At 43.7% G+C, this 25,057-nt stretch overlaps 1 protein-coding gene across 1 annotated transcript in view; it reads right to left on the reverse strand.

Moving 5' to 3' along the window:
* GNA13 (G protein subunit alpha 13) overlaps positions 1-21,232 on the reverse strand; it is a 29,153-nt gene extending 7,921 nt beyond the window's left edge. The window contains exons 1-3 of the mRNA XM_015645982.2: positions 20,893-21,232; positions 18,444-18,670; positions 1,167-1,217 (exon numbers count right to left, since the gene is read on the reverse strand). Of these exons, the coding sequence (XP_015501468.1) occupies positions 1,167-1,217; positions 18,444-18,670; positions 20,893-21,175 (561 nt within the window). The 5' untranslated portion in view covers positions 21,176-21,232. The remainder of the gene's footprint in view (positions 1-1,166; positions 1,218-18,443; positions 18,671-20,892) is intronic.
* Positions 21,233-25,057: the final 3,825 nt, after the last annotated feature.

The raw sequence follows: 25,057 nt of genomic DNA on the forward strand, positions 1-25,057 counted from the left end.
CACCATTTGGTCCAACTTAAAGCCAGAAAAGCTGTAATCACAGCACTCCCACAGCAACATCAGACCTGCAGTAAGTGTGTGTATGTATAAAAATATTAAAAAACCCAACTACTGACTAAGTTTCACACTTTAATCAAAATGGACCAGATTTTCTCTGTGAAGAACTTTGAAATGGAGCTGCAAAACTCTATCCAGTATTGCTGGGGAAAATCCAAGCCCTTTGAAACTCAAAGGCACTGGATTCAAAGACCATGAGAAATCCACCACAGAGAGTTCAGCAGTTCATTAGAGTAAGTGCAGTTCTCCTCCTAAGTGCAAGTCTTATAACTTGAGACCAAATTCAAATTCAGAGACCAAGTGCTGGAGTTCTCAAGCCAGAGATCTGGGAAGCACAATGGCCACCAGTGCTTTAGCTAGAACAATGACAGTTCAAAGCAGAAAAATAGTCTGGCTTAAAATTTCATCTGTTAAAAAGAAAATTGAAATTAAGCATGATGTAACAGGGTTTCACTGAAGTGGTTTGGATACCTTCATTGGTTACCATCAGCTGGGAATGACCATGGAGAAACTGCCTTCCCAAAGAGTTCAAGCACCATATTAAACCCCTGCTTTAAAGGCAGTTTTTCCACATGTCATTTTTACAATCCACAACTGATGAGCATCAGCAAATACCTTCAGCATTCAAGTGCTAATTAACAGTTCTATAAAAAAAGTGTTGTACAGAAATTTCAGGTTTTTCTCCCGAGAAAACACACTTTATTCTTTACTGAGTTTATGTTAAAGTAGGTATTACTGGAAGGTACCACTGACCTGTACCTGATTTAACTCAGAGTTCCTAACTGGACGTGTAACCCCAAACCCAGTCAGTTTTGGATGTCATCCTGTGTTGAAAAGCTACTTTAACAGTCTCCTGCCTGGACAAGCATTTGTAACTTGTTTTTTTTTTGTTCAATTTTGACAGAAGGTTTATTTCCAGAAAGTCTCCTGGCCCTTGCATTGCCCTGTGTTTCTGACATGTCAGTGATGAACTGCTGAGATAATGAGACAGTGCAAGTTAACTAAAGATAAAGTTATTGGAGTAGACACTAATTACATTTCATCTACTTAAAACCCAGAGATCACAAAGACTACTTAAAACTCAAGACTGAAAAGAAAAAAGGACTTACTTGTTCTCCAAGTTTATCCAAGTTGTCCAAGAAATACTTTACAGATTCCCCCTAAAAACAAATCAAACAGTTATTTAAATAAGCCAAGTCCTTGATCCCAATAGTTTACATTCTGAAGTCCAGATAATTTATCGAAACCTACATTTAAATGCTGTAAGCTTTAATCACTGCCATTTTTAAAAGCAGCTATCCCAAGAACACAACTCATGATTTATTCTTAGGCCAGTTAATATTTAAGCTTAAAAGCATAAAAGGCACATTTGTAATAGTCACATTCTTTCCAAGTTTAGACTTGATAAATAAATCCAAGTGTTATCCACAGGGAGCATCAATGAAGCAGCCACACCTTCCTTATGAAAAGAAACATTCAATTCCTGTGAGGCTTTGCAGAGTGTGCTCACACAGCCATTCAGGTACAGGGATTAATCACCAGAGAAAGTTCATTTATACTGCAGTGCCACAGGACTCATTCCCACAGGTACTTCCCCAGAGCACAGTGAGTGATGAGCAGTACAAAGGATCAGAAACCACAACAGACAAAGCATTTTACTCAAGTTTCCCATCAGACACCAAGTTGGACCAGAACACCTTACTCTGAGTGATGAGCAGAGCTCCAGGCTGCTGTGCATGATACTACATTTACTATCCAGGTTTATCTTCTGGATTCAAGTCATCCCTGTCCTGGCAAAGGGTAACTGCAGTTTTTAATCCCTCCAGTAATGTGGAACTGAAGATTTTTTTCTTGGTAAACCTGAACCACAGTCAACCCTGCAGAACTCCATCAGAGGGCTGGGATTAAGGAGGCATTCTTCCATGGATATTGTTGCACCTGAGTTCAACAGGAATGTACTGATGGAATTCACTGCAGAGCAAAGCACCTTTGTAAGGTTCTCAGCATCCTCACAGCAGCACAAATCTGCTTCCTTTTGGAAACTCTTAATTACCAGCTGTAACTTATTCATTTTACAGTAAGTGCAGAAAAGAAGCCACCTGTCCATTCACTTTGCAGGTGGAAGAGCAGGAATTGTGACTGAGCTTTCTTGAGAAAACCAAGCAGCATCGAGGCCAGGGTGACTACACCTAATCCAGATAAGTGAATTAGGACAGGAGCTACACCCTGATAATGACTTCCCCTGCTTCACTGTGAACTCTGCAAACTTATCTAGGCAGAATATGAACCTCACTATTCAACTGTGTCATCTAAACATCTGCCCTGAGCAGAGTAGGGTAAATAACAGGCCAAAAAGGCTTCTGACAGACACTTCAGCAATGTACCTTGCAAGTTTTCCTAAAATAAGTTACATAATACAAGTTAGATACCACACCTTTAAGTGTGCAATTTGAACATTTAATGAGGCAAGACTGGGGCTCTGGTTGGAACATGCCTCATGCTTGACACACCTCCAGCACCTTATTTTACCTCCTGTTTGGCTCAGCTGTCCTGATTTTCTCTGGGGTGACAATCTGCAGCAGGAACACCCTTTTAGTAGCACACAGCAGCAGCTGCTTGCAATGGTAGCAGTACTGTATCTTTTCCAGCATCCGTTCTAGCCTCAATCCTCTAAGGAAGGTGTACAGGGAAGAGCATTCCTATTTCACAGAAAATAAACAATCCTGATCCATGCATCCATCAAGCTTCCCAAGGAGTAACAGGATCAGAATTCTGGCCTTCCAAGTGCTAAAACCACTGTCTGTAGCCAAATACTAAGGCAAAATATAATTTAAGGTCAGATTTAATTTCTTTTTTAGGTGCCAATAGGAGCTGGCAACCTTCCCTTCCCCACAGGGCTGGCTACATACCAATCAGGCAGATTTCAGACTTAGTAAGTGCAGGTATTAATTCTGGAATACCTGGGCCTCAGAGGCTGAATTTGTGTGTGTGTGCATACAAACAAGCATTTTAATCTTAGACAGCATTTTTATATGACTTACAGCAATACCTACTCCCTAAAGAAGCATTAACTCTGCAGTTAATGTGGAAGTTACTACCTGTCCTTTAAGTCCCAGGGCTTTCCACTGCAATGGATGGAGCAGTTGGAGCAGACAAGCAAACCACAGCCTGGAAAGGTCACAAAACATCCCCACAAGCAGCTTTCCAAAAGAGGGGATTTCCTGAAATCACAAATGCAAAATACACAGGCCTGCAGTGACAGCAAGGCTCCAGAGCCACACATCCAACAGCAAAGTCACTGCCAGGGAACTCTGAGACACCAACTCCACTTCTGTGCTGTCACCTCTCAGAGTCAATGGCAGACAAACATCAAGGTGGCCATGCTGAAACTCAGGAGATGGAACTATTAAATCCATCAGTTGCAACAGCACACAGCTCATTAAGGAGAGACATTCCAGCTTCCCTCCTCCACACCGTGGGCTCAGCTGCTTGGGTTCTCCCCTCATAAAAATCTGTTCAGACAGAAAGTGCTGTGGATATGACTCAACCCTGTAACCAAGGATAAAAGCTGTTCATTCACTGTTTTTTACCAATCTGCACACCAATTGAAAACTTAGAACAGCTTCAAACTCATTATCTCTTTTTCCATCCCACTCCAGCCCCCCATCCATATCACAGAGCCACCACCCAGGGCCCTGAGCACTGGTGATTTTCTGTCTGCCCTGGACATGCTGCTATCAGCAGGCTGAGCTCTGCTAACTACAGACACTTGAACAGCAAACTACATCTGAACAGATCACTATCAAAGTGCACTACTGGAGAACCAGAGAGTTTTGACCCATTTAAACAAGATTCAAAGAGGCAGCATTACAAAGCAGCCAAGCTTCAATCTCTTCCCAAAGAGAGAAGTTTTTTATTTGATCCAGTAATGAAGGGAAACACACTGAAAAACTCAGCACACAACAACTGAGGAAACCCTTAATGCCACCACTTTTTAAAAATCAGTTTAAAAAGGATCCATTCAACTCTGTACAACAACAGCCTCAAAGACAGCTTCTGAGCAAGGCTGCTTTTTCTTAGATAGAGAACCAGATCCCACTCAGTAAATCCATGACAGTGACCATATATAAATAGCTGTATTCAACAGCTGTCACCTAAAATTTCCCTTCTGACAAACTGTAAACTCTATGGTTTACCCAAAATGACTAGAAAAAAGAAACTGGGTTTCCCCACTCTGTCCCACTAACGCCAGTGTGGCTCACCATGTCCAGCCCTGCCACGTGGCTGCTCAGCAATCAATCTGTGGTGTCATGCCACAAAGGAGCCACACCAAGAGCAAAATCTAGACAGAAATGGGAAACTGAAGGATCTACCCCCATTAAAACCCCCACAGATCTCCGTTACACCCCTGCTGACTTCACACCCACGTTCTGTGAGTACATAGGACGGAAATTTAAAGATTAGCTAAAAATACAGCGATGTCCCCGGCACAGGAAGGACCTTGACCTGTTGGAGGGAGTCCAGAGGAGGCCAAGTTGATTACAGAGATGGAGCACCTCTCCTACAAGGAAAGGCTGAGACAACTGGCAATGTTCAGCCTGGAAAAGCGAAGATTTTGGGGACACCTAACTGTGGCCTTCAGTACCTGAAAGGAGCATATAGCGAAGATGGAAAAGCTATTTACAAGGGTCTGGTGTGAGAACACAAGGGGGAATGGCTTCACACTGATGGAAAGTAGGTTTAGATTGGTTATTAGGAAGAAATTCTTTACATTGAGGATTTTGTAGCACTGGCAAAAGTTGCCCAGAGTTGTGGATGCTGCATCCCTGGGAATGTTCAAGGCCAGGGCTTGGAGCAATCTGGGATAGGTGTCCCTCCAAACCATCCCGTGGTTCTATGTGATAGTCTTAAACCAGTCACAGGTGAACCTCCTTTTTTAAGTGCAGACAAACGCTTTGATGTAATTTGAGCTGAGCAGTTTGGAAATGCAGATCCTGCAGGCCAGCAATGACACTGCAGGAACCACCACACCTTGGAGCCCAACTCATGCCCTGCCCATTTCCCTCTCCTGCACTTCAAGTACAGCCCAAAGATGCCGATACAAGGACAAAATCCAACACAGGCTTGGGCACAGATCCCAAATGAATAGTGAGGGACTGCAATAAAGCAAACTTCTTGAGCACACCCCAGTACAGCAGAATGAACTACCCACACATCAGCTTCAAAGACCTTCTGGTGTTACAGGAGGGTGCTTTGGCTGTTTTAAGCTTTATTGAATTATATCCAGATATCAGATTTTTAAGCAGTCCCTTCAGAGTGCTTGAGAAAGATGCCCTTTTTTTGTTCAGATGGAATATACGCGTCTCAGCTGTGGCCCTTCAGCCTCCTGATTCAGAAATGCATGTAAACCACAGGAAGTTGTCTGTTAAGTAACTTTATTCATAACTGTCAGCTATTCCATTTTCAGAAAGGTTTGAGTCAAACCAGCCTGTGTCTCCTGGAGCCTTGTGATCCTCCCTGAGAGAGCCAAGGCACTTCATCATGAATGTACAAGAAAACACTGAAATCTTACTCCTATCAAGGTGCCTGACATTACCACAATAGTTTCCCCTACAACTTTACATTTAACTACTTGGTAAATGAAATATCTCCAGTTTTAGAATTCATTCTCTTTCAAAGACAGACTTTTTCTGGTTACAGCAGAGTTGGTCATTTAGTTGTAGACCAAGACCTGCTGGTGTGGTCATCTGCAGTAAAGGAGAACACGTATCTTTTATAAGCAAAACACAGCACAAAGATCACTGTCTGGTTACTGCCTAAAGTAACCACAAAAATACTTTTTGAGGAGGGAAGAAGAAGAAGAAAACCTACCCGAAATACACACCAGATGAACACATCTTTTAAACCCAGGAAGCACCCATTTATTTGGTTTCCATGAAAACAACGTCAGCAATCTAAATATGATTTGTTGAAACCTTAGCATAGCCAAATGGCTTTTTAGCTCTTCAAGGGGATCAGGGACACTGCATTTTTTCCACTAGCAATTGCTTAAAAAAGAAAAAAGAGATTGAGAAAAAGCATCAAATAAAGATTTAGTCATCACAAGGCTTAAAGAAAGAAACAATTTATCAAATCATCTAGGTTTGGCTGCAAGTTCAGTGGAACATACTGAAATGACAAGGCTTATTAAGTATCTGAAATAATAAATCAGATATTTTAAGAAAATAGGAGATATAACTTAGTAGCTCTGTATTACAACTTTAACAACCACCAAATATTTTCTCTACTTAACTTTACTTGAATTTCTCAAGAAAGAGAAACAAATATTTCCTATTTTATTTAATTAAAAACCCACAAAAACACAAGAAACAAAAACACCACCATAAATAAGCTTCTTTACAAGCCTAGCTTAGAATAAGAACAGGTAACTGCAGTGTTTTTAGGCTGGTGTGTACATGCCTAAATATGCAAACCGAACCATCCATAACACTGGAGAATCAGCTTGAAGGAAGATGATGGAGAAATAAGCAGAGTCTGAAAATTCTGCATTTTGCAGCAACCTAGTAATGCTTACAGCACACACTTCATTATGTACAGGGTGTTTTTCTGTTAGGGACTTAATCCAGGAAAATCCATATCCGAGGATTTTGGCAAAGGAAAGAATTTCTAACAACATTTTATTTTTCTTGCCACCCCACCCGAAGGTGATTTAAAAGAAGACTGACTACAAATCAATACTGCTGCCATTGAAGTTTTAGCAGATGTCTTCTGAAATGACAGTAATAAACAGAGGGATAATGAATGGAGAAACATTTCAGTCAAATCAATCAATGCAGATTCCCAGTGGAAGGGAGATTAGAGGGCACAACCTCCTCCACCCAAACAGGGAATATCCGCAGCATTACACAAAGGAGGGAGATGATCCAGATGATATATTTATGCCATGAATGTGTATCCTAATTACACTAATGAGTTCAAATCCACAACTGTCTTGATTGTTAGACCAGCAGGTTTAACCAAGTCTCATGTCGAGACATTCAACTGGTTTGGTCTCTTTTGCTGGTCTCAGACTTGGAGCTAAATGAAACAATCTTGGTTCCTCCACAGCTTTCAGGTTTCTACAATTTCTCTTTCCAGTCACTCCTCCCAGTGCTTTTTGAAGAGGATTTCTCTTTCAAAAATGGCCCAGTCAATAGACTAGGGCAAAACTTCCCCACATTCATACCTATACCCTCCTTATTCAAGGAAATAAACTTTAAAAATATACTTTCCCTGTTTTATAGCAGCAATCCAGCAACTTGATTGGTATCTCCTAACATGAGGGGAAACAATTTATTTCTGAATTGCCACTCCAAGCTCTAATACTTGATTTAACATTCACCCTCTAAGCAGTAATAGCAGTATTCTGGAAGTTTAGAATAAATATATACAATAACTAACTTTTAATAATGGTACTGAAGGTATCTGGGGAAAAAGGCCCAGGTAAGCAGTAATATATTCACTTTCCAAACTGCAAATTGGGGTCAAAAAAATATCGAGTGTGCACTAACACAAAACACATTTCCCAGTGAGAGGTTTCCTTTAAGTGTTAATTATGGCCAAAGCACAGCAGTCCCCATTTATGCCCACATGAGCATTACTGTGGCCATGTGCATAACAGCCAACAGTTCCATGCAAAACTAATCCTGAACTTTCCAAAACCAATGGGCAAACTGCTGGAAAATGGCACTGCTGCCTGTGGAAGCATGAATGGAGCAGCCTTAAAAGGGCTGATGCACAGATAGCGTGTGTCAAGACCAGACATCTCACATCTCCCAGCTTCTTTCTCTCCAGCTCAACCATTTGAATAGCCATTTAAACCTGATCTGCCCATTTCCAGAGATAAAACTCAGCACATCGGCATTAATTCCTGTTTCTTTGCAAGGACGGAGCGTTCAGACACAGTTGCTGATACGGGAGTACAAAATAATGCTGCTCCTCATCAATACACATCACAAATGCGTCACAGCTCTGAGAGCACAGACCTATTTCCCCTTTTCAGCGTCCTCTGCGTGCGGCTCGAGCCGAGTTTGCCTTTTTTCAGAGCCATCAGAACTGCGTCATGCGGGGTAGAAGTGAAACCTGCCCCGTGTTTGGTCACACAAACCGAGTACCTGTCCTGAAAACAGGAAGGGTTCAAGTCCCAACTCACAGAAGCCATCTTTTGTAAAACCTTTTGGTGGCTGAGCAGAATCTGTGTTTGCAACACCTGGATCACCTTGGCTGGAGGGTGCTCAAGTCCAAAAGCAGCAAGAGAGGAGTCACACCAAGTTTATTTCATGACTGACATTTTTATCTTGCATAACAGTATTAACAAAGAAAGGTGAAGGGGTTTAAGAAGGGGTTTAACCCAATAATATCCCTTTAATCTATTATCCCCTATTTACTGTGTAATCCAATTAATCCATAATTCTCAAAATGTGCATAACAAATGGAAGGAGACAGAGCACGCCAACCTGAGGGCCTGCACTGGGACATCCTGGCAGCACCTGCAAGCTGGGGACATCTGCCATACCCTGAGAGTGACAGAAGGATGTCACCAAGCCAGCATGGAACTAAATACTCCAAACAAGGCTTCAGCATCAGCTGTCGTTCCTTCTTGCACCCAGTTCAGCAGCGCTCTCCCTTCAAAGTGCCAGACTCACACAGCTCACACTCAGATTGTCTCCCATCAGCAGAGCATTTACACAGTTTCACATATACCATGCCACTCCAATTAAATTAATTAAAACATGATTAAACTCTAAAGAGAAGTTAATCTGCATACCAGTATACCACAGAGCAAACTCTCCCAGTTTTCAATTACTTTCCTAAGAGGGAAGAATCCATTTCAGTTTTCCTGGTAAGGTATCCCTCCCCTCTCCTGGTGGAATTTAATAGCCAGATTCTTAATTGCTAAAAAATATGCAAATTCACTACAGCTTTTAGGCAGGAAACAGCATTCCACTAAAGACTACAAAACTACAATTTCTCCACACTAGGCATTCTGCTATCATATTTCTAATTCTGAAAGACTGTTTGGAAACCAGGATGTGACATGTTCTAGAAACAGCTGAGGCTCCTTCCAACAATTAAAAACCCTCAGACTTCACAGCATTAATCCTGGAGTGAAGAAATTCTTCCATGTGAGGTCCTGGCACAGGTTGTCCAGAGAAGCTGTGGCTGGCCCACCCCTGGAATGTCCAAGGCCAGAGCTTGGAGCACCCTGGGATAGTGGAAGCTTGGGAGAGAAATAAGATGAGCTTTAAGGTTCCTCCATCCCAAACCATTCTGTGATTCCATGACTTTCCTTAGGATCACCATGCTTTCAAATAGGAAACAAACTCAGCCCCTTCTGGAGATCAGAGCCAGGTTGAGGAACACATGAACTGCCACATGGGACACACCACAGACCCAGAGCACCCAACCAAAAGCCTGCTGTTTGCCAGAACCTGAACAGAAATTAATCCATGAAAGCAAGGATCAGGTGCACTTCGTTTTTTCAAAGGTCTTTTTACTCCCTCCCTAAGTATTTACAGTCCAAACTCCTCTTCCACAAAGCTTACTTTAGGAAAGACATCAATACTTTGCAGAAGATTTTCAAATTTCATTGATGAAACCAATCCTCCAAGCCCCACACAGGCCTAGAAATCCTAGGAAAACATGCACCGACCAAGGAGAAACTGCCACCTCCCAGTTACTATTTACACTCTGGGAAGCATCTCTATAAACCTCAGATGTTTTGCACACAAAACAGACTGGAACCAGACTGTAAACATTTGCTCTTTCAGAGCACTGACCCACTGGCTCCATGACTTCATGTGTTTGCAACTCCAACTGCATTTAATCTAACGCTGGAGCACTGGTGAGTCTGCAAATCTACCATCCATCATTTAGAGCTTTACTTGCTTCCAAGTTGTACAAGACCAGCAAAGGCTCCCAAAAACATGACAAATATTTGGCATGTGGAAATGTATCAGCACTAAAACTGGCCATACTGAACTTGAAGATGCTTGAAAAGTCCATTATTGCATAAACTCTGCACTAAATCACAGCATTTCAAAATCAGAGCTCTGAACTGGATCCCAATGCATTTCTCTAGGATTCAGTTTTAAAGTACATTTGGTTCCTATTTCAGCCTCATGAGAAATCCAGATGACCAAATGCTTTTTAGTTCCTTCCTCTGTCCCAATTAGAAGAATCCATTTCAATTAAGTTCTGGTATTTCTGTTTGCAGCCAGTGATGCACTCATAAACCAGCTCTTGTTCCAAGCCATCTGACAAGATCCTGTGATAATTTACTGGGTCTAGTGAAAGATCTAACTGTATCATTAGCTGAATATTGGTGTTTTTAAAAATTACTAAAAGTTGTGTCTGAAAGAGCTCAAAGTAACAGTAAAGTACACAAGACTCCCTAAACAGCAGCAAGAGGCTGAAAACATTTCATGTCACTTGCAGATTCCATACTATAAATTAATTAAAACTAGAAAGAAGTATGAATTAGTTACTAGAGCAGCTGTGTAACTTTGCTACTGAAACCAATTAAAGGTCCCAATACCACCCACATGTAAAATTTTAGTAATTATTACTTTTTTTCCCCCACAATTTTGTGTAGCTATTTTGAAATACAGACGGTACCAGTGCACTGTTTCCACCCCTGGAAATTCTGCATCCTCTTGATTTGGTCACCAGCAGGTGATAAAATATCATCCTGTGCCCAAACAGAGAAGTGCTCCCAGGCTGGCTGCAGAGATCCCAGCATTTTGTTTAAAATAATTTCCCCAGCATTTTTAAAAAGGGAAAAAGAAACAGAAACTCGTTACACATTCCTTTACTCTTGAGCCACAAAAAGAATTTGGGGTCTTTTCAGTTTCTTGGTTAAGTCTCTGAAGAGGAGCAACTCTCATTTATTAACTGAGGAGACTCTGAAGGAAAAGGAATTTAAAGCAGGAATGACTATGATAGAGAGGTGTGCAACATGGTACAGTGAACTGAGTGCTGTAAAAGGCAGCTCACTCCCTATTACTGTTCAAAAATTTTCTTTTCTGAAGAAGTTGTTATCAGTTATTGTGATGACAATTCAGGGTGTTTTCTGTATTTAAAATTCCTCAACTCTTCCAGCTCTATTACCTGATGTTTCTTGTTAATGCAGACATGCAATTGGAGAAGATACTAGAAGTATTTTAGGACTTCTTTAGCTGCTGATATACTCTTAAACATTTTCTTTATCACTATTTAAATTCAACCCATCAGGCAACTCTGGCATAAAATATAAGTGTTAGTCTCCAGGATTATTCAGATTTTTATTTGAATTAAATACATTTTATTTACAGTTTGAGGCTGCCAAGTTAACTAATATCTTGTTCCATTACTCATTTATTCACTTTTAAAATATAAATAAAAGTTTCATATTCTCAGAGTAATACAAGATTCCACTTGGTATCAGGCAGCCTCCATCAGCACTGTGAGTATACAGCTTGATATTCTGTAAAAGGGCAGGTTCTGCACCCTCTAAACTTCTCCACTGAATTTGATAATTCAGATGCTTAGCAAAGAAAAGTGCCAGCAGACACAATGCTGGCACAAAGATTATCTTGCTTTTCCCACAAGTACAGTTATTCTATTGCTTTTCTTACGTAGTGAGGTCAGCTGCACTTGGGTTTTCTCACATTTTCTTAAGCAACTTCCTTAGTTACTACAAGCTGAAGTTTCCTACCCCTCTGCTAGTTCTGTGTAAGAGGTGTGGCCTGAACCCAGAAATATCAAAGCATTCACCATTAACTGAAGTCTGGGATGATAAAGAGCCAAAACAGCCAGTACAACCTAGGTATAACATGTGCTTGGTGGGAGCAGACTCCACCAGCCTCTAAGGCCAAAGCCTTGTTACAGTAAACTCAAATTAGGGAACAGCAGCACAACTCAACAGTGCCTCTGGCACGGCACTGTACTCCTGAAGGATCCCATATTTACACATGAAAAAGCTGCCTCTCTCTTTGCCTCAGGTGCAAAACACAGACATGAAGATGACACTGCATTCGTACCACACGTTTTGCCAGCATGATGGAGATTTGCTGACAGCTACGAGCCCTGGGACTGCAGGGTTTGTGTTCAGGAAGCCATTTCTAAACGGACCCAGAATGGTGCAGGAACTGCTGTTTGAATTCCAAAGGCTGTAAGGAGACAGCTCTGCAGGTACCAACATGTAACACCTCGCAGGTGAGTGGAGAGCACAGAAATGAGCTCGGAATGAATGTCTTACCAAGGGCTCGTGTTACACTGCACAGCAGAAGCAGCAAAAGCTCCTCTAACACATTTGCAGAGATTTAAATCAACCTGCTGAGAAGAGGTTCACACACTCAAGATGTGAATATTCATATTCAGAAGGGCACTTGTATTTTATATTTATTTAATCATGGTTTGATTACAGAATTCCCATTTTTTTGCAAGAAGTAGGTCACCTTCTAGTCTTCTGCAATAAAATGTTTAGGAAACTAAGGCACATGACTATCAACACAACACAACTTGTTGGAGATAAAATATGTATAAGAACACATCCCTCTTCTCCCACACTGCATTGTGCAATTCTGCATTTTAAAAGCAGTGGTTCCCCATAAACAGATCACATATTCCCAGAATGGTTTGTGTTGGAAGGGACCTTCAAGATCCCCTTGTTCCAACACACTGCCATAGGCAGGGACCCCTCCCACTAGACCAGTTCACTCAATATCTGGATTGAGTTTGAATTAAGAATTCCATCCTCAAAAACTGTACTGAAACCATGCAGAAAATACAGGCTTTTACAAGCCAAGTGTAGCACACAGGACTCCAAAATCATTCCTGGCTGGAAGACAGCTCATCCTGCTTTGGCACAACTCATCTACATCAAGACAGCTCCTGCTGAAAGACCTCTCAATTCCAGAACCACATTTGTGCTTAATAGCAACAAAAAATAAAAAAAAAAAATAATAAAAAAATGAATATAGCAACATTCTGAAAAAAAAATACAGCAAAGATGTTCTCCAGTAAAACCAGACCAGCACCAGCTGGCAATAAAGACCAGTCCACTCTCCAAACACTTCAATATTTTGCTGCTAACAAGGAAAGTCAGCAGGCAGGAAAGGAAGAGTGGTGGAAAGGGAAGAAGGGCAAACCTAAAAACATCATTTCAGCTCTCAGAGGCTGAAACAGAAATCCTAATCCCAACTTGGAAAATAATAAAAAATGGCAATTTGTGTTAAGTTAGTATAATTCACCTGAAGATCATTCAGCTTGAGTGAAATATTACCGTGAATCCCCACTACCAAATTACTGGCAGACACTGAAGGGTTTTTGGCCACAAACCTGGAGGAAGGACACTCAACCCTCCACTGCTGGACTCTAGAGTTAATCCCTATAAGAATCCTTATTAATACCAACTCAAAACCAGCATTATTTTGTCATTGGGGCTGGAAAAACAGCAAACCTTTAAGAAATCCAAGTCTCTTTTGAAGATTTGAATGGCTAATTTTAAAGTATAAATTTGTAAAGCACTTTTCTTTCCACAGTTACAGCAACAATCTTTGATAAATCCTTTTCACCTTAAGACCAAGAGATGGCAAGCTGCCTTTTCCAAGGGTTTTAAGAAGCCATCCTGTGATCTGATGTTTGGCAGAGTATTGATTGATTGAAAGGGGAAAAAAAACTGTTCATACTTCAACATATATAAAGCAGCAGCTTTTTGGGTTTCCACACTGAAATTTAAACAATAGTTACCTTCTCCCAACAGTTTATGTACTCAGTCATGTCCCAATAGAAGCAACTCCTGCACCCTTCAAGCAGAGTGGGACAACTGAACACCCAATCCCAAACCCAAGGGGAGATCCAAGGAGAAATCCATGCCTACTTCCCAAAGTAGGGGTGTGGGGAGGTTAGAGAGATGAACACTGGGAGGAAAATCAATACACAGCAGAAGCTGCTGAAAAGTTTCTGAGAGACATTGTCCCAAAAACACTGGAGACACTTTAATGAATGACAGGTAAGACACTCTTTTTCCAGGCTCTACACTTCAGAGAGACTTTGTGCACTGATCTCTCAGCTGTCCCATAAGATGGGAATCCTCCCTCCAAAAGGGCAAGACCTTGGCAACTTAGCCTGGCTGTACACACAACTGAGCTCAGCAGGATAGTGCTCTATAATCAGACACATTTCAAGATGTTGCCTGTGCACCTGAAAGAAGAATAAACTTTCCTAATGTTCAGCAGTGTCCATTTGAGGACTCATCCTTTTAGTAGAGCTTAATTAATGTTCTTGTGTGTACAACAGCTCCACCAATATTCAGACCAAATCCTGAACAGCCCAAGCAGAATAAGACAAACTACAATACAATCTCCTAGTAAAGGAACAGTACTTGCCAGAAATACTTGTCTGCAACAGAAAAATGCTGCATGGAAGCTACTACAAAGCTATCACTGTAACTTAAAGCAGAACACGCCTTTTCCTGTCTTCTATAATCTGATCTAGCACTTGCAGACATGTCACAGAAAAAGCTGTGATGCAGAGGTGAGTGCATATTCTATAATCCCTACTGTATCATCTGTGTCTGCAGTTCTACGCAAATATGGACAAAAATAAAGTGTCATCTCTTCCTCTGCAGTTTTCTGGCTTAAAAATACCCAACAACATTCAGCATAACTTGCAAGTAGGGCAAAAAGTATCTGTCTGAAAATCAACAACTGCTGGTAGCAAAGATCAAAACCCACCCAAAAGTTACCTTTAACAAGAACAAACCCTGAACACATTCAAAGCTTATCACGTATCTGAGCAACTCGGCTCTCATCACACTCTTCCATTCTCAGAGAACAAGGAGACTCCTGGAGAATACTTCAAAATGCTTCTCTCAACAGCTCTCACAGCAAGTTGAAGAAATGACTGACACAAGAGGAGAGTCCAAGGCTGCTCTTACTCACAAGGGCCCTGCTCAGTGTTCCACAGCACCAAACACTGCTCAGCTGCCAGTGCCTCGGAGCAAAGCTCCAGGAGAACAGCAAACCCTCACAGCCACACTCTGCACAGCTCATCAGCACAAAGAGAAAAGCTAGAAAATGCCCAGGTAAGTCAGTCTGCATGCTGCAGAACTAACAGAATGGCTGTGTTTATCCAAGTCATTTCAGGAGATTTTTACCAGAAACCAAGCAGCGAAGGGAAACGTGAAATGTTAATGAGGTGTCAGAAGGTGTTGGGCTGATTCAGACTAAATCTGTAACTCATCCGTGTCAGCCACCTGAGAGGCCAGAGGAGGAACAAGCCTGGTGGCTGAGGGAGAGGAAGGCTGAGGATGACCAGAATCTCCAGTGTAAGTTACAGAACCGCCTCAGCTACAGAGCCAGGCCAGCCTGCAGTTACCTGAGCTAGCAGAACAATCACCTGAATGAGTCTGGTTTGTAATAAAATGTGAGGGATTATAACATTAACCATCTGGGAAGCACTGAAGTGGCACATATTGCACTAAGCTCTAATTAGCTCTTTCCAGTTTTAAAGCACTACACAAGCATGACCTAATGAATTTTCATAAATGCTTCAGCTAGTGGCCAGAAGGCCCCTATTTTTATACCAAGGAAAATAAATCATATTGGCTATCCCATGACCACTTGAGTTAACAAAATGAGGAAGGACACTCCAGTGAACTAGACATGGAAATGCTGAATCCTAATTCCATTAAAATACAACCAAGTTTTTTTGGTTTGTTTTTTTTTCTGCTGCTATAAAAAGATCACATTGTTTCCCTAGGCTCCCAACAGTAAAAGATACTCTCATCAGTAAAAGATACTGGAGAAAAACAAAAAAGCAAGTGCAGCTTAACAAGACCTCACAATGTATGTTATGCAATTATATTGAAGTTTTAAGCATATTCTTGCAGAAATGTCAATCTTAAACTCTTTTCCTCTATACTTCCTACACTACACATTCTTGCTGCCTTTCCTCCAGAATTTATATGTAAATTCTGATATTTTTCACTCCTTACCCATCACTGCTCCATTTTCCATTTGCTCACCTCTACCTGTGTCCCAAAGTGTCCCATTCCCATGGCCAATACTTCCCCAGTGTTTCTGCCTGTGCTTAGTGTGAGCCATGTTTTTCAGTCCAGTGAAAAGTTAAACTCAAGAGTTTGAAAAGAAGTTAGAGCAGATAACAGTCCAATAATGCTCCTCTACCATGTCAGTCCCAATGCTTTACCCTATTTTTGTGCCACTTTTCCCTCTCTCCAACTCATCTAATGATTGCTGCTATCTCTCATCATATTTTTTTTTGCCACAAGCAGCTAAACTGGAAGCAGAACAGTATTTTCCTCTTTTTCCCCATTCTACAGTGTTAAAAACTTTTAGTCTGGAGCTTTCACTTCAAGAGTCAGTACTTGACACGCCTGAACTGTCTGTGTCTCTCCCAACTTCCCCCTGCTCTACCTCCTGACTGGGACACGCCTGTCACTCCCTCCTTAACCATTTGTGTCCTCCTTTCTTGTCGCAGCACAGACCTGAACTCTGAACACCCTCCTGCAAAGCCTGGAGCAGGTACAGCAAAAATCCACACTGCTCCAGGAGCTTCCCTCTGTTCTGCTGCCCACATGGAGCTCTGGCAGAACTTAAGCTGAAGTTTACTGGGGTAAAACTGAGACTTCATGCTTGGCCAGCACAGATCACACTGCCTGCACGCAACACAATGACATCATTCAGCTGCCTTTTTTCTTCTTCATGTTTATAACTTGGCATAAATATGTCCAGCTGAGATTTTGAAAGGATTTAAGAAATAAAGTAATATAAGTATAAATAAAGCAGTTACCTTGCTTTCAGAAATTATTAGGACGGTACTCAACTATTACGAGCACCTAAAAAAATATTCTTGAGTTCTGCCCTAAAGCACAACATGATAAAGATATATTTTTGCAGATAATTACACAGATTTAGGGATTTACAGAAAAAAGCAACAGCTTTTTTTTTTGAAAGGTTCAGAAGAACAAATTCTTCACAACCCACTCAAAGTGAAACTCTGCACATGTTTCAGTTATGGAAAGAACCCACTTCCCAGAGCCTCAAGATGACAGAACATCAAGTAATTGCTCCCTTCCCTTTGCTACACAGCCTCAAGTCACTAAACACATTTAATTGAAGACAAAACTGTTTTAGTGAACAGATTTTAAAGCAGATCCCTCTAGCACAGCAATTACACCACTAGAAGTCACATCTGCACCAGAATCTTGACTACAGAAGAGCAATTATTCTTTTATGATCACTTGAAGGTGAAACTCAAGGAGCAACAGGTCTCGTTAGGAACTTATTTACAGAGCTCAGCCCAGGGCTGGCCAGGTGATAGGCCACTGCAGCACCTGCCCATACTGCAATCTCCAGAAGACATTCCATGATCAGGGCAATATATATTTATAGAATATTTACACAACCTCTTTAAGTCAGGCCATGATTACACAACCATTCATAATAGCTCAACAGGAGACATCATGAGCTATTGTTTGGACTCACACTAACACAAAGGTTATTTTTAAGACATAAAAACACGAAGCCACTTATGTTTGAGAGACCTACAAGAACAGATTCAATCTGTTTTAAGGTTCTCAACCCACACCCCCACAAAACCCTATGCCAATGGCACACACAAGTCTATGAACCAACAATCAAATTCAACTCAAATTTTTCATTTCTTTTTGCAGTCTTTGCACGGGAATGGAGCAAACGGAGTTCAACTGTCACAGACAGTTTGAGCTGCAGCTCAAGAATCAAGAGGTTTCTTTTTCCTTTCCAACCCCACTACTGAACTGTATACTCCATCTCTACTCCACTATTAAATTGTGTATTCCATCTTCAGCTCAGAACTTCAATGTAACAAAAATCTCATTACATGAGTATTAACACAGACATTCAAAATTAAACAGGAAGTATACAGAGGGAATGTTTGCTAGATTGCTCAAACTGGAATAGAGAAGGGAGTGGTTTTTAAATTCTTCTCATTAACCCATGCATATCTTTTCTTTAAAAATCACATTTCTATTAAGCCGGTCTTTTTTGTAAATCCTTTTTTGAGTTGATGCACCAGTTAATAAAAGGGTGGTAATAATCATATGGTAAAAATACTGTGCAGGTACCAGCTTTGTTAAAAGACTTAAAAGCCCTCAGCTTTCCCACATATGAAATGAGGACCATTACGTCAGAATCTCTTTTATTATTAAAAAAAGGGGGGGAAGTAGCTAAATGCAGCTGTGTGCAACACCACAGAATAACAGTCAACCACTCAAAAACGCTTAAGGAAGCGGCTCGGTCGGCGTTTCACACAGGAACAAAATCACACACGGGCAGTTCAAGACACTGAAGGCCAAATCTTACCAGCTGGAACTCCCTGCGCCTGTCGTACGCGTGCTGGATGCCACTGTCTGCCCACAGGGCTCGGATGGCCGGCAGGTAGTCCAAAAAAACACCGGTCTCCACCATGCCCTGCACCACGGTGACTGCGCGGGTGTCGAAAGCCATCACCTTGTCCCCGTTGCTCTGGTTGGCAGGATCTCCCCAAGGGATATGGAGTTTCTCTCTGGCATCCACGAGGACTCGCACACCTGCAATGACAAGGAAGAGCACTGTGAGCAGTTTCTCAGCATCTACTGTTTCACCAGCCCAAAGATCTGCACAGAGGCAAACAATGCACCTACTCTGCACAAAGCTCAATAGGAACATCCACTAGTAGGGAATCAGGAAGCCTCCAAAAAACTGGCTCAAACCACTACATTTACAGGTAATATCAAACCCCATCTCAAGTACATGACCATGATTAACAAAATTATATGCACAGTGTGAGTTTCACTCTTGAAAAAGTGTTGTTTTTAATTACTAATTTTATCCAACTTGTGCTACCAAACTCTTTCACTGGGCATGCGTACAAGACAAAGTATGCTTAAAAGTTTATTTCAAAATATGTTAAACCACCTGATGTCTTGCTTTAAGGTTCTCTAGTTTGTGTTATCAACTTGGTATCCAGTTGTATCAAATTATACAAAGAATCTCTATCACTGAGAGTATTTCCATCATTGCCTTTAAGATTTTCAGAGACACTGATACGTCCTAAAATCATTGCACTTGCTAAAAATATGTTTCTATAGCTTAAGTGCAGAAGGAATTGTATCACCTAAAGGCTTCCCTGCACTTCTGTGGTTGTTTTGGCAAATACTCTCTAGCAGAAAATGAGTATTTTAAACTTCTTTTGAAAGTCCTTCTGAAGGATATAAACTCACTGTGCTCATACTGACAAGGTAAATGCAGGGAAATGATTTCTAGTATTAAATTTACTGATGAGAAAATAGAAAGAAAATTCCAGAAAGAATAAGCAACTGTAAAGGCATGGGAAGAGATATAAGGAAATTAAGATGTGGCAACAAATGACTGTACAGTAACATGCTTGTTGAGTGCAAAAGTATTTTGTTAAAGTTTGCTCCCTTTCCATGGTTTTTCTCTCTGTCAAAGGCAGGTATCTGTCAAATCTGTGACTGCAGGAAAACAGCCTCCCAGACAGATGTGCAGCTCCTATGTGTATATTTTCACAGAGTACACCATAGCTTTATTAATAAACTTTAACCTGGTTGACATATATGCTCGTGATTTCTACTGCCTTCTACTGCTATCAATAGTTTTTCCAGGCTTGATTCATAAGCAGGCTTGTAAAACAATTCTCTTTTGAGATTTGCTGGATTTTCAGGATCTGAGTCTGGCAACACTTTGCTATTTGAGAAACTTCATTAAGATTTTGTCCAACTATTAGAGTCCAAACCGCAAATCCAACAAGTGATTTAGATAAGAGAGAAAATGAGGATGACCAATGAAGTCAGGATGACAGCAGTGAAATCAAGCGTCCACTACTCCCCTAAACCATGTGTGGAGGTTTTGGCAAAGCATCTATGAAGAGAGGCTCTGCCTGCGGGTTGCTGTTAATTGATGTGTCAGCCCAGTTTCCAACACAACAGCAGCGATTCTTCCATTGCAGCGAAATGCTGAGAGCCCAGGGCTGGGCTCCTCCTCACGCACTTCCAGGTGCATCTTCCCATCCATTACCGCTCATTACTGCACTCACATTACCAGGAAATCACAGAATCACGGAATCAATTAGATTGGAAAAGACCTCTGAGATCATTCAGTCCAACCTATGACCGAACACCACCCTGTCAACCAGACTTGCCATCAAGTGCCACGTCCAGTCTTAAACATCTCCAGCGACAGTGACTCCACCACCTCCCTGGGCAACCCATTCCCGTGTCGGAAGTGAAGGAATTCTTCCTAATGTCAAACATATACCTCCTCTGATACAGCTTAAGACTGTGCCCTCATCCTACCGCTGGTTCCCTGGGAGCAGAGCCCGACCCCCACCTGGCTACGTCTTTTCAGTGCTTGTAGAAAGTGATAAGATCACCCCTGAGCGTCCTGTTCTTCAGGCTGAGCCCCCCCAGCTCCCTCGGCCGCCCCTTGTGCTCCAGCCCCTTCCCCAGCTCTGCTGCCCTTCTCTGGCCTCGCTCCAGCGCAGCACCAAGAGGCAAAGCCCGGCACCTCCCGGGCTCAAACCGCTGTTCCCGGGGCCGGGCGCCGGAGCCGCCCCGCGGGCCGCGCCCGGGCGGCGCGGTGACAACCCCGCGGGCCCGGGGGAAGGACGAGGCGCCGGGACAGCGCGGGAGGAGGAGGCGGCGGCGGCGGCCCCGCGGCTCCCCCGGCCCGCGGGACCCGCCCGAGCCGCCTCTCCCCGCCCCGGCCGGGCCCGGCGCTCGCAGGGCGGCCCGTCCCCGCCGCCCTCACCCACCCTTGATCACGTTGCTGTAGATGGTGGCGCGGAACTCCTCGCGGGCCGCGCGGTCCCAGTCCTGCCCGTGGATGATCCGCATCTGCTTGAGGAAGGTGGACTTGCCGCTCTCGCCCGCGCCCAGCAGCAGGATCTTGACGAGGCGCTTCACGTAGGTCTTCTCGCGGTTGAGGCACTTGTCGATCTCCTTGGACTTGCGCTGCTGCTCGGCTTCGCCGCTGGTGAGGAGGCAGCCGGGGAAGCAGCCGGACAGCGCGGAACGGGACGGCAGGAAATCCGCCATCTTAGCGAGCGCTGCCAGCGAGGGGAGCGCCCGCCCGCCGCCCGCGCCGCGCGCGCCCCGCACCGCGCCTGCGCGTCCCGCCACGCCCGCCTCGCACGCTCCCGCCCGGCGCGTGACGAGCGCGTCCCCCGCCCACAGCGCGGGCTCCGCCCTCTGCCGGCCCCTCACAGGAAATGGCGGGAGCGGCGGGACCCCCGGGAGCCGCCACAGCCCTGCACTGCGCACCTCAGCCATCCCAGCGGATGCTCAGGGCCTTGTCCGAACCTCCTTGAGCTCTGGCAGGCAGAGCTTCTTTTAACCAGACTGACGATTCTCTTATAAAACTTCCTTTTCCTCAAGAAATCCCCCGACTCGCTTTGAACTTGAACTTGAAATTGCGATTTTTCAGCACCGTTCCTGGAGGAGATCCAGGCTGTACCTCCTGGCAGGTGCCAGGCCGCTCACGAGGAAACACAGTGAAAACATTCAGCCACGGGGTCCTGCTGTGTAATGCAGTTAAAGGTTTATAGATGCACATGATCATAATTTTAACATGCTTTGTAATGGAAAATAAGGTGGAGAATGACTTCATGGGCATTATGGAGTCATTGGAAGAGACCTTTAAGATCAAGTCCAGCCATCCACCCAGCGCTGCCCCTGTAACCACAAAACCACATCAGCGCCAGGTCTGGATGTTTCTCGAACACCTTCAGGGATGGTGACCCCACCACCATCCTGGGCAGCCCCTGCCAAGGCCAGACCACCCTAACAGTGATTTTTATCTAATCTGAATCTTCCATGTGTCATCTTGAGGCCATGTCCACTGGTCCTCTCACTATAGGCATGGCAGAAGAGACTAAATCATAGAAACACAAAATCAATTAGATTGGAAAAGATCTCTGAGAACATCCAGCCCAATCTGTGACTGATCCCCTCCTTGTCAACCAGACCATGGCACCAATTGCCACATCCAGTCTTTCATTAAGCACCTCAATTGTGTCTCCACCACATCTCTGGGCAGTCCAATCTAATGTCTAATTACCCTTTCTATGAAGAAATTTTCCATAATATCCAACCCAACCTCCCCTGGAGCAGCCTGAGGTTGTTCCCTCTTGTCCTGTCCCTTGTTCCCTGGGAGCAGAGCCTGACCCCCACCTGGCTGCACCCTCCTATCAGGGGTTATAGTGTTATAGAGTTATAGAGTGAGAAGGTCCCCCTGAACCTTCTTTTCTCCAGGCTGAGCCCCTGGAGTTTCCTCAGCAGCTCCAGGTGCTCCAGCCCCTTCCCAGCTCAATTCCCTTCTCCAGACATGCTCCAGCCCTTCAATATTCTTCCTGAACTGAGGGGCCCAGAACTGGACACAGGAATTGACACAGCCAGTCCTGTCCCTGTCCTTGTCCCTGTCCCTGTCCCTGTCCCCAGCTTCTCATGGGTATGTTTAGTAGAGAAGACAGAAGAGATCTCATTACTGCATTTAATACCTCCAAGATTAGTGCCAAGAGCATGGTCCCAGACTCTTCAGTGGTACCCTGTGACAGGATGAGGAGCAAAGGCCATAAACTAAAACACTAGAAGTTCCACCTCAGTGTGAGGAAGAACTTTCCATGGAGGGGCAGAGCCCTGGAACATCTGCCCAGTGAGATTATGGAACCTCCCTCTCTGGAGACATTCCAAACACACCTGGACCTGTTCCTGTGTCACCTGCTCTGGATGACCCTGCTTAGGCAGGGGGATTGGACTCATGATCTCAGGAGGTCCCTTCCAACCTTAACAAATCTGGGATTCTGGGATTCCCTGGAAACGGGCCCCAGGCTCAGCCGACCCCATGGCTGCAGGGAAGCTGCCGGGCAAGCGGCCCGGGGAGGTCAGCCCTCGGTCAGGGGGGCAGGATGGCGCTTGCCAGCTAAGCAGGTTTTGTTCTCAGTGCAGAAAGAGAGTCATTTTGTTAAAACACTTTGAAAAATTGGCACGTCCTTCCTCTCTGCCTGGCTGAGAAGAGCTTCCCGGTGCTGCAGGGCTGCAAACTGAGCAAACACCCTGGGCCCGACCTCTCATGAGGCTGTACAAGGAGCAAAAGAGAGTGGGACTCTTCATCTGGTACTGAGTTAAAGGAAGCAAAGACATTATTTTCAATGGCAGCCCTTCATGTGAGGGGTAGAATGACTCACAGGCTGAGGGATCTGCAAGGACTGAAAATCCCAAGGACTGAAAATCCCACACTTCATTCAACCCAGCCCTAAGCACAGCTGTTCTTTCAGTCATTTGTTTAATAAATTATCGTTAATTACTGTCAGTTACACCGTCATAGTGCAAAGATTGCATTAAACATTTGTCTCTCCCTACATCTCCTAGTCTTTGATGTCTGCTGACTTTTCCTCTCAATCTTTTTCTGCTTTCTTTCCCAACATTAATCATAACTTAGAAAAAGGAAGAAATAAATGTGGAAACTGTGAGGTGATTTTAGAACAAGGAAATGTCACCTGGCCCCAGCTGGAAGGACCTTCAAAATCTGAAATGGGTATCAGTGTTCCCACCTTGGGTTGGTCCTACATGAAGATAAACTGCATGGGAGTTATTTTACAGGGCCTTACCAAAAAAAGAAAAAAAAAAAAGCATTTATTGTAGGAGAACAGAATGTGGTATAAAATTAATACAAGGAACATGTCCTGGTGCTCTTGGTACAGATGTGGAAGCCAGTCATTCCTGAGCTCTACTCTAAGTTTTAAAACCAAGTTTTAAGACATTTGACTCAACTCTCATCTCACCCCCCTAGCTGCAGAGGACTGCTGAGTTTCCACAATCGAGTCAGTTAAGTGTTGGGGAGTCCTTGATGTCCCCATTCCTGTCCCCATGTCCCATTCCCCGTGTCCTGGCCCAGCAGCCTGGCTCTCGGTGTGCTGCACTGCAGGAGGGGCTGCTCCTGCCCCGCATGACGAAGCTCCCTGGAGAGGGCTCAGCATCATCCAGGTCAGGTGTGGAGCCAGCTGCATCCTCCCACCCCAGCAGCCAGGCTTCATCTCTAAGGCAGGGTGCATAAGGTCTTTCTCTGCTTGTTTTTCTTCCTTCCTCTTTGCCACTTCTTTCCTTAGCTTTCCTGGAAAGCCCAGGAATGACGGGAAACAAATGCTGCCCACTTGTGCTCGCAGCTCTTCCCAGGAGGCTGCTAAGGAAGCCTCTCATTTTGAGTGCTTGTGCCCCACCAGGCAGGACAATGGGCTCTGCAGATATTCCTTTAACCATTGCCTTGCTGGCAGATCTGAGCTTAAGTCACACCTCTCTCTATGCCACAGTTTGCACAATTATTTATTTGTTTGTTTATTTGCTTATTTATTTATGGGTAAACGGCAACTGCTTTGAAATCTTCCTGGAAGGAGCTGTGTGCTGAAACTGAACCTCTACTTGCCACTTGCTTCACTTACGTTACTCCTTCCTTCCCCTCAGGGCCATCCCCAGCTTCCTTACATAGAAAGGTGGCTTACTCACCACATGCCGTTTGTGCTGGATGAGTCAACTTTCTGATGTCTGAAGAAGGGGCAACCACGTAGGAAATGTGACCTTTTAAAGAAAAGGGGGGGATTCCCTTAGCAGTGCTTTCCACAAGAGAAACTCTAGAGAATTGAGAATGGGTCTGTTGAGAACAATCACAGCTTGTGGGGCTTCACAAGGAGACCAGAGGGATAAAATCCAGCTTTCAGCAGACCTTTCCCCAGCCTGGACACACTTTGTGAGAGGCTGGCAGGGATCTGTGGGCTCTGGAGAGCCCATGGACGCTCACCATTGCCCTGTGATGTGACCACGAGTGTATTTCCACTATAGCATCATCTACCTCCCTGCATGGGGTAGAGCACCCATGGAAACCTGCAGCTACATAAATACCACTGCATTTACCATACAAAACAGGAG

Source organism: Parus major, chromosome 18, assembly GCF_001522545.3.
Source record: "Parus major isolate Abel chromosome 18, Parus_major1.1, whole genome shotgun sequence".
Taxonomy (NCBI): domain Eukaryota; kingdom Metazoa; phylum Chordata; class Aves; order Passeriformes; family Paridae; genus Parus; species Parus major.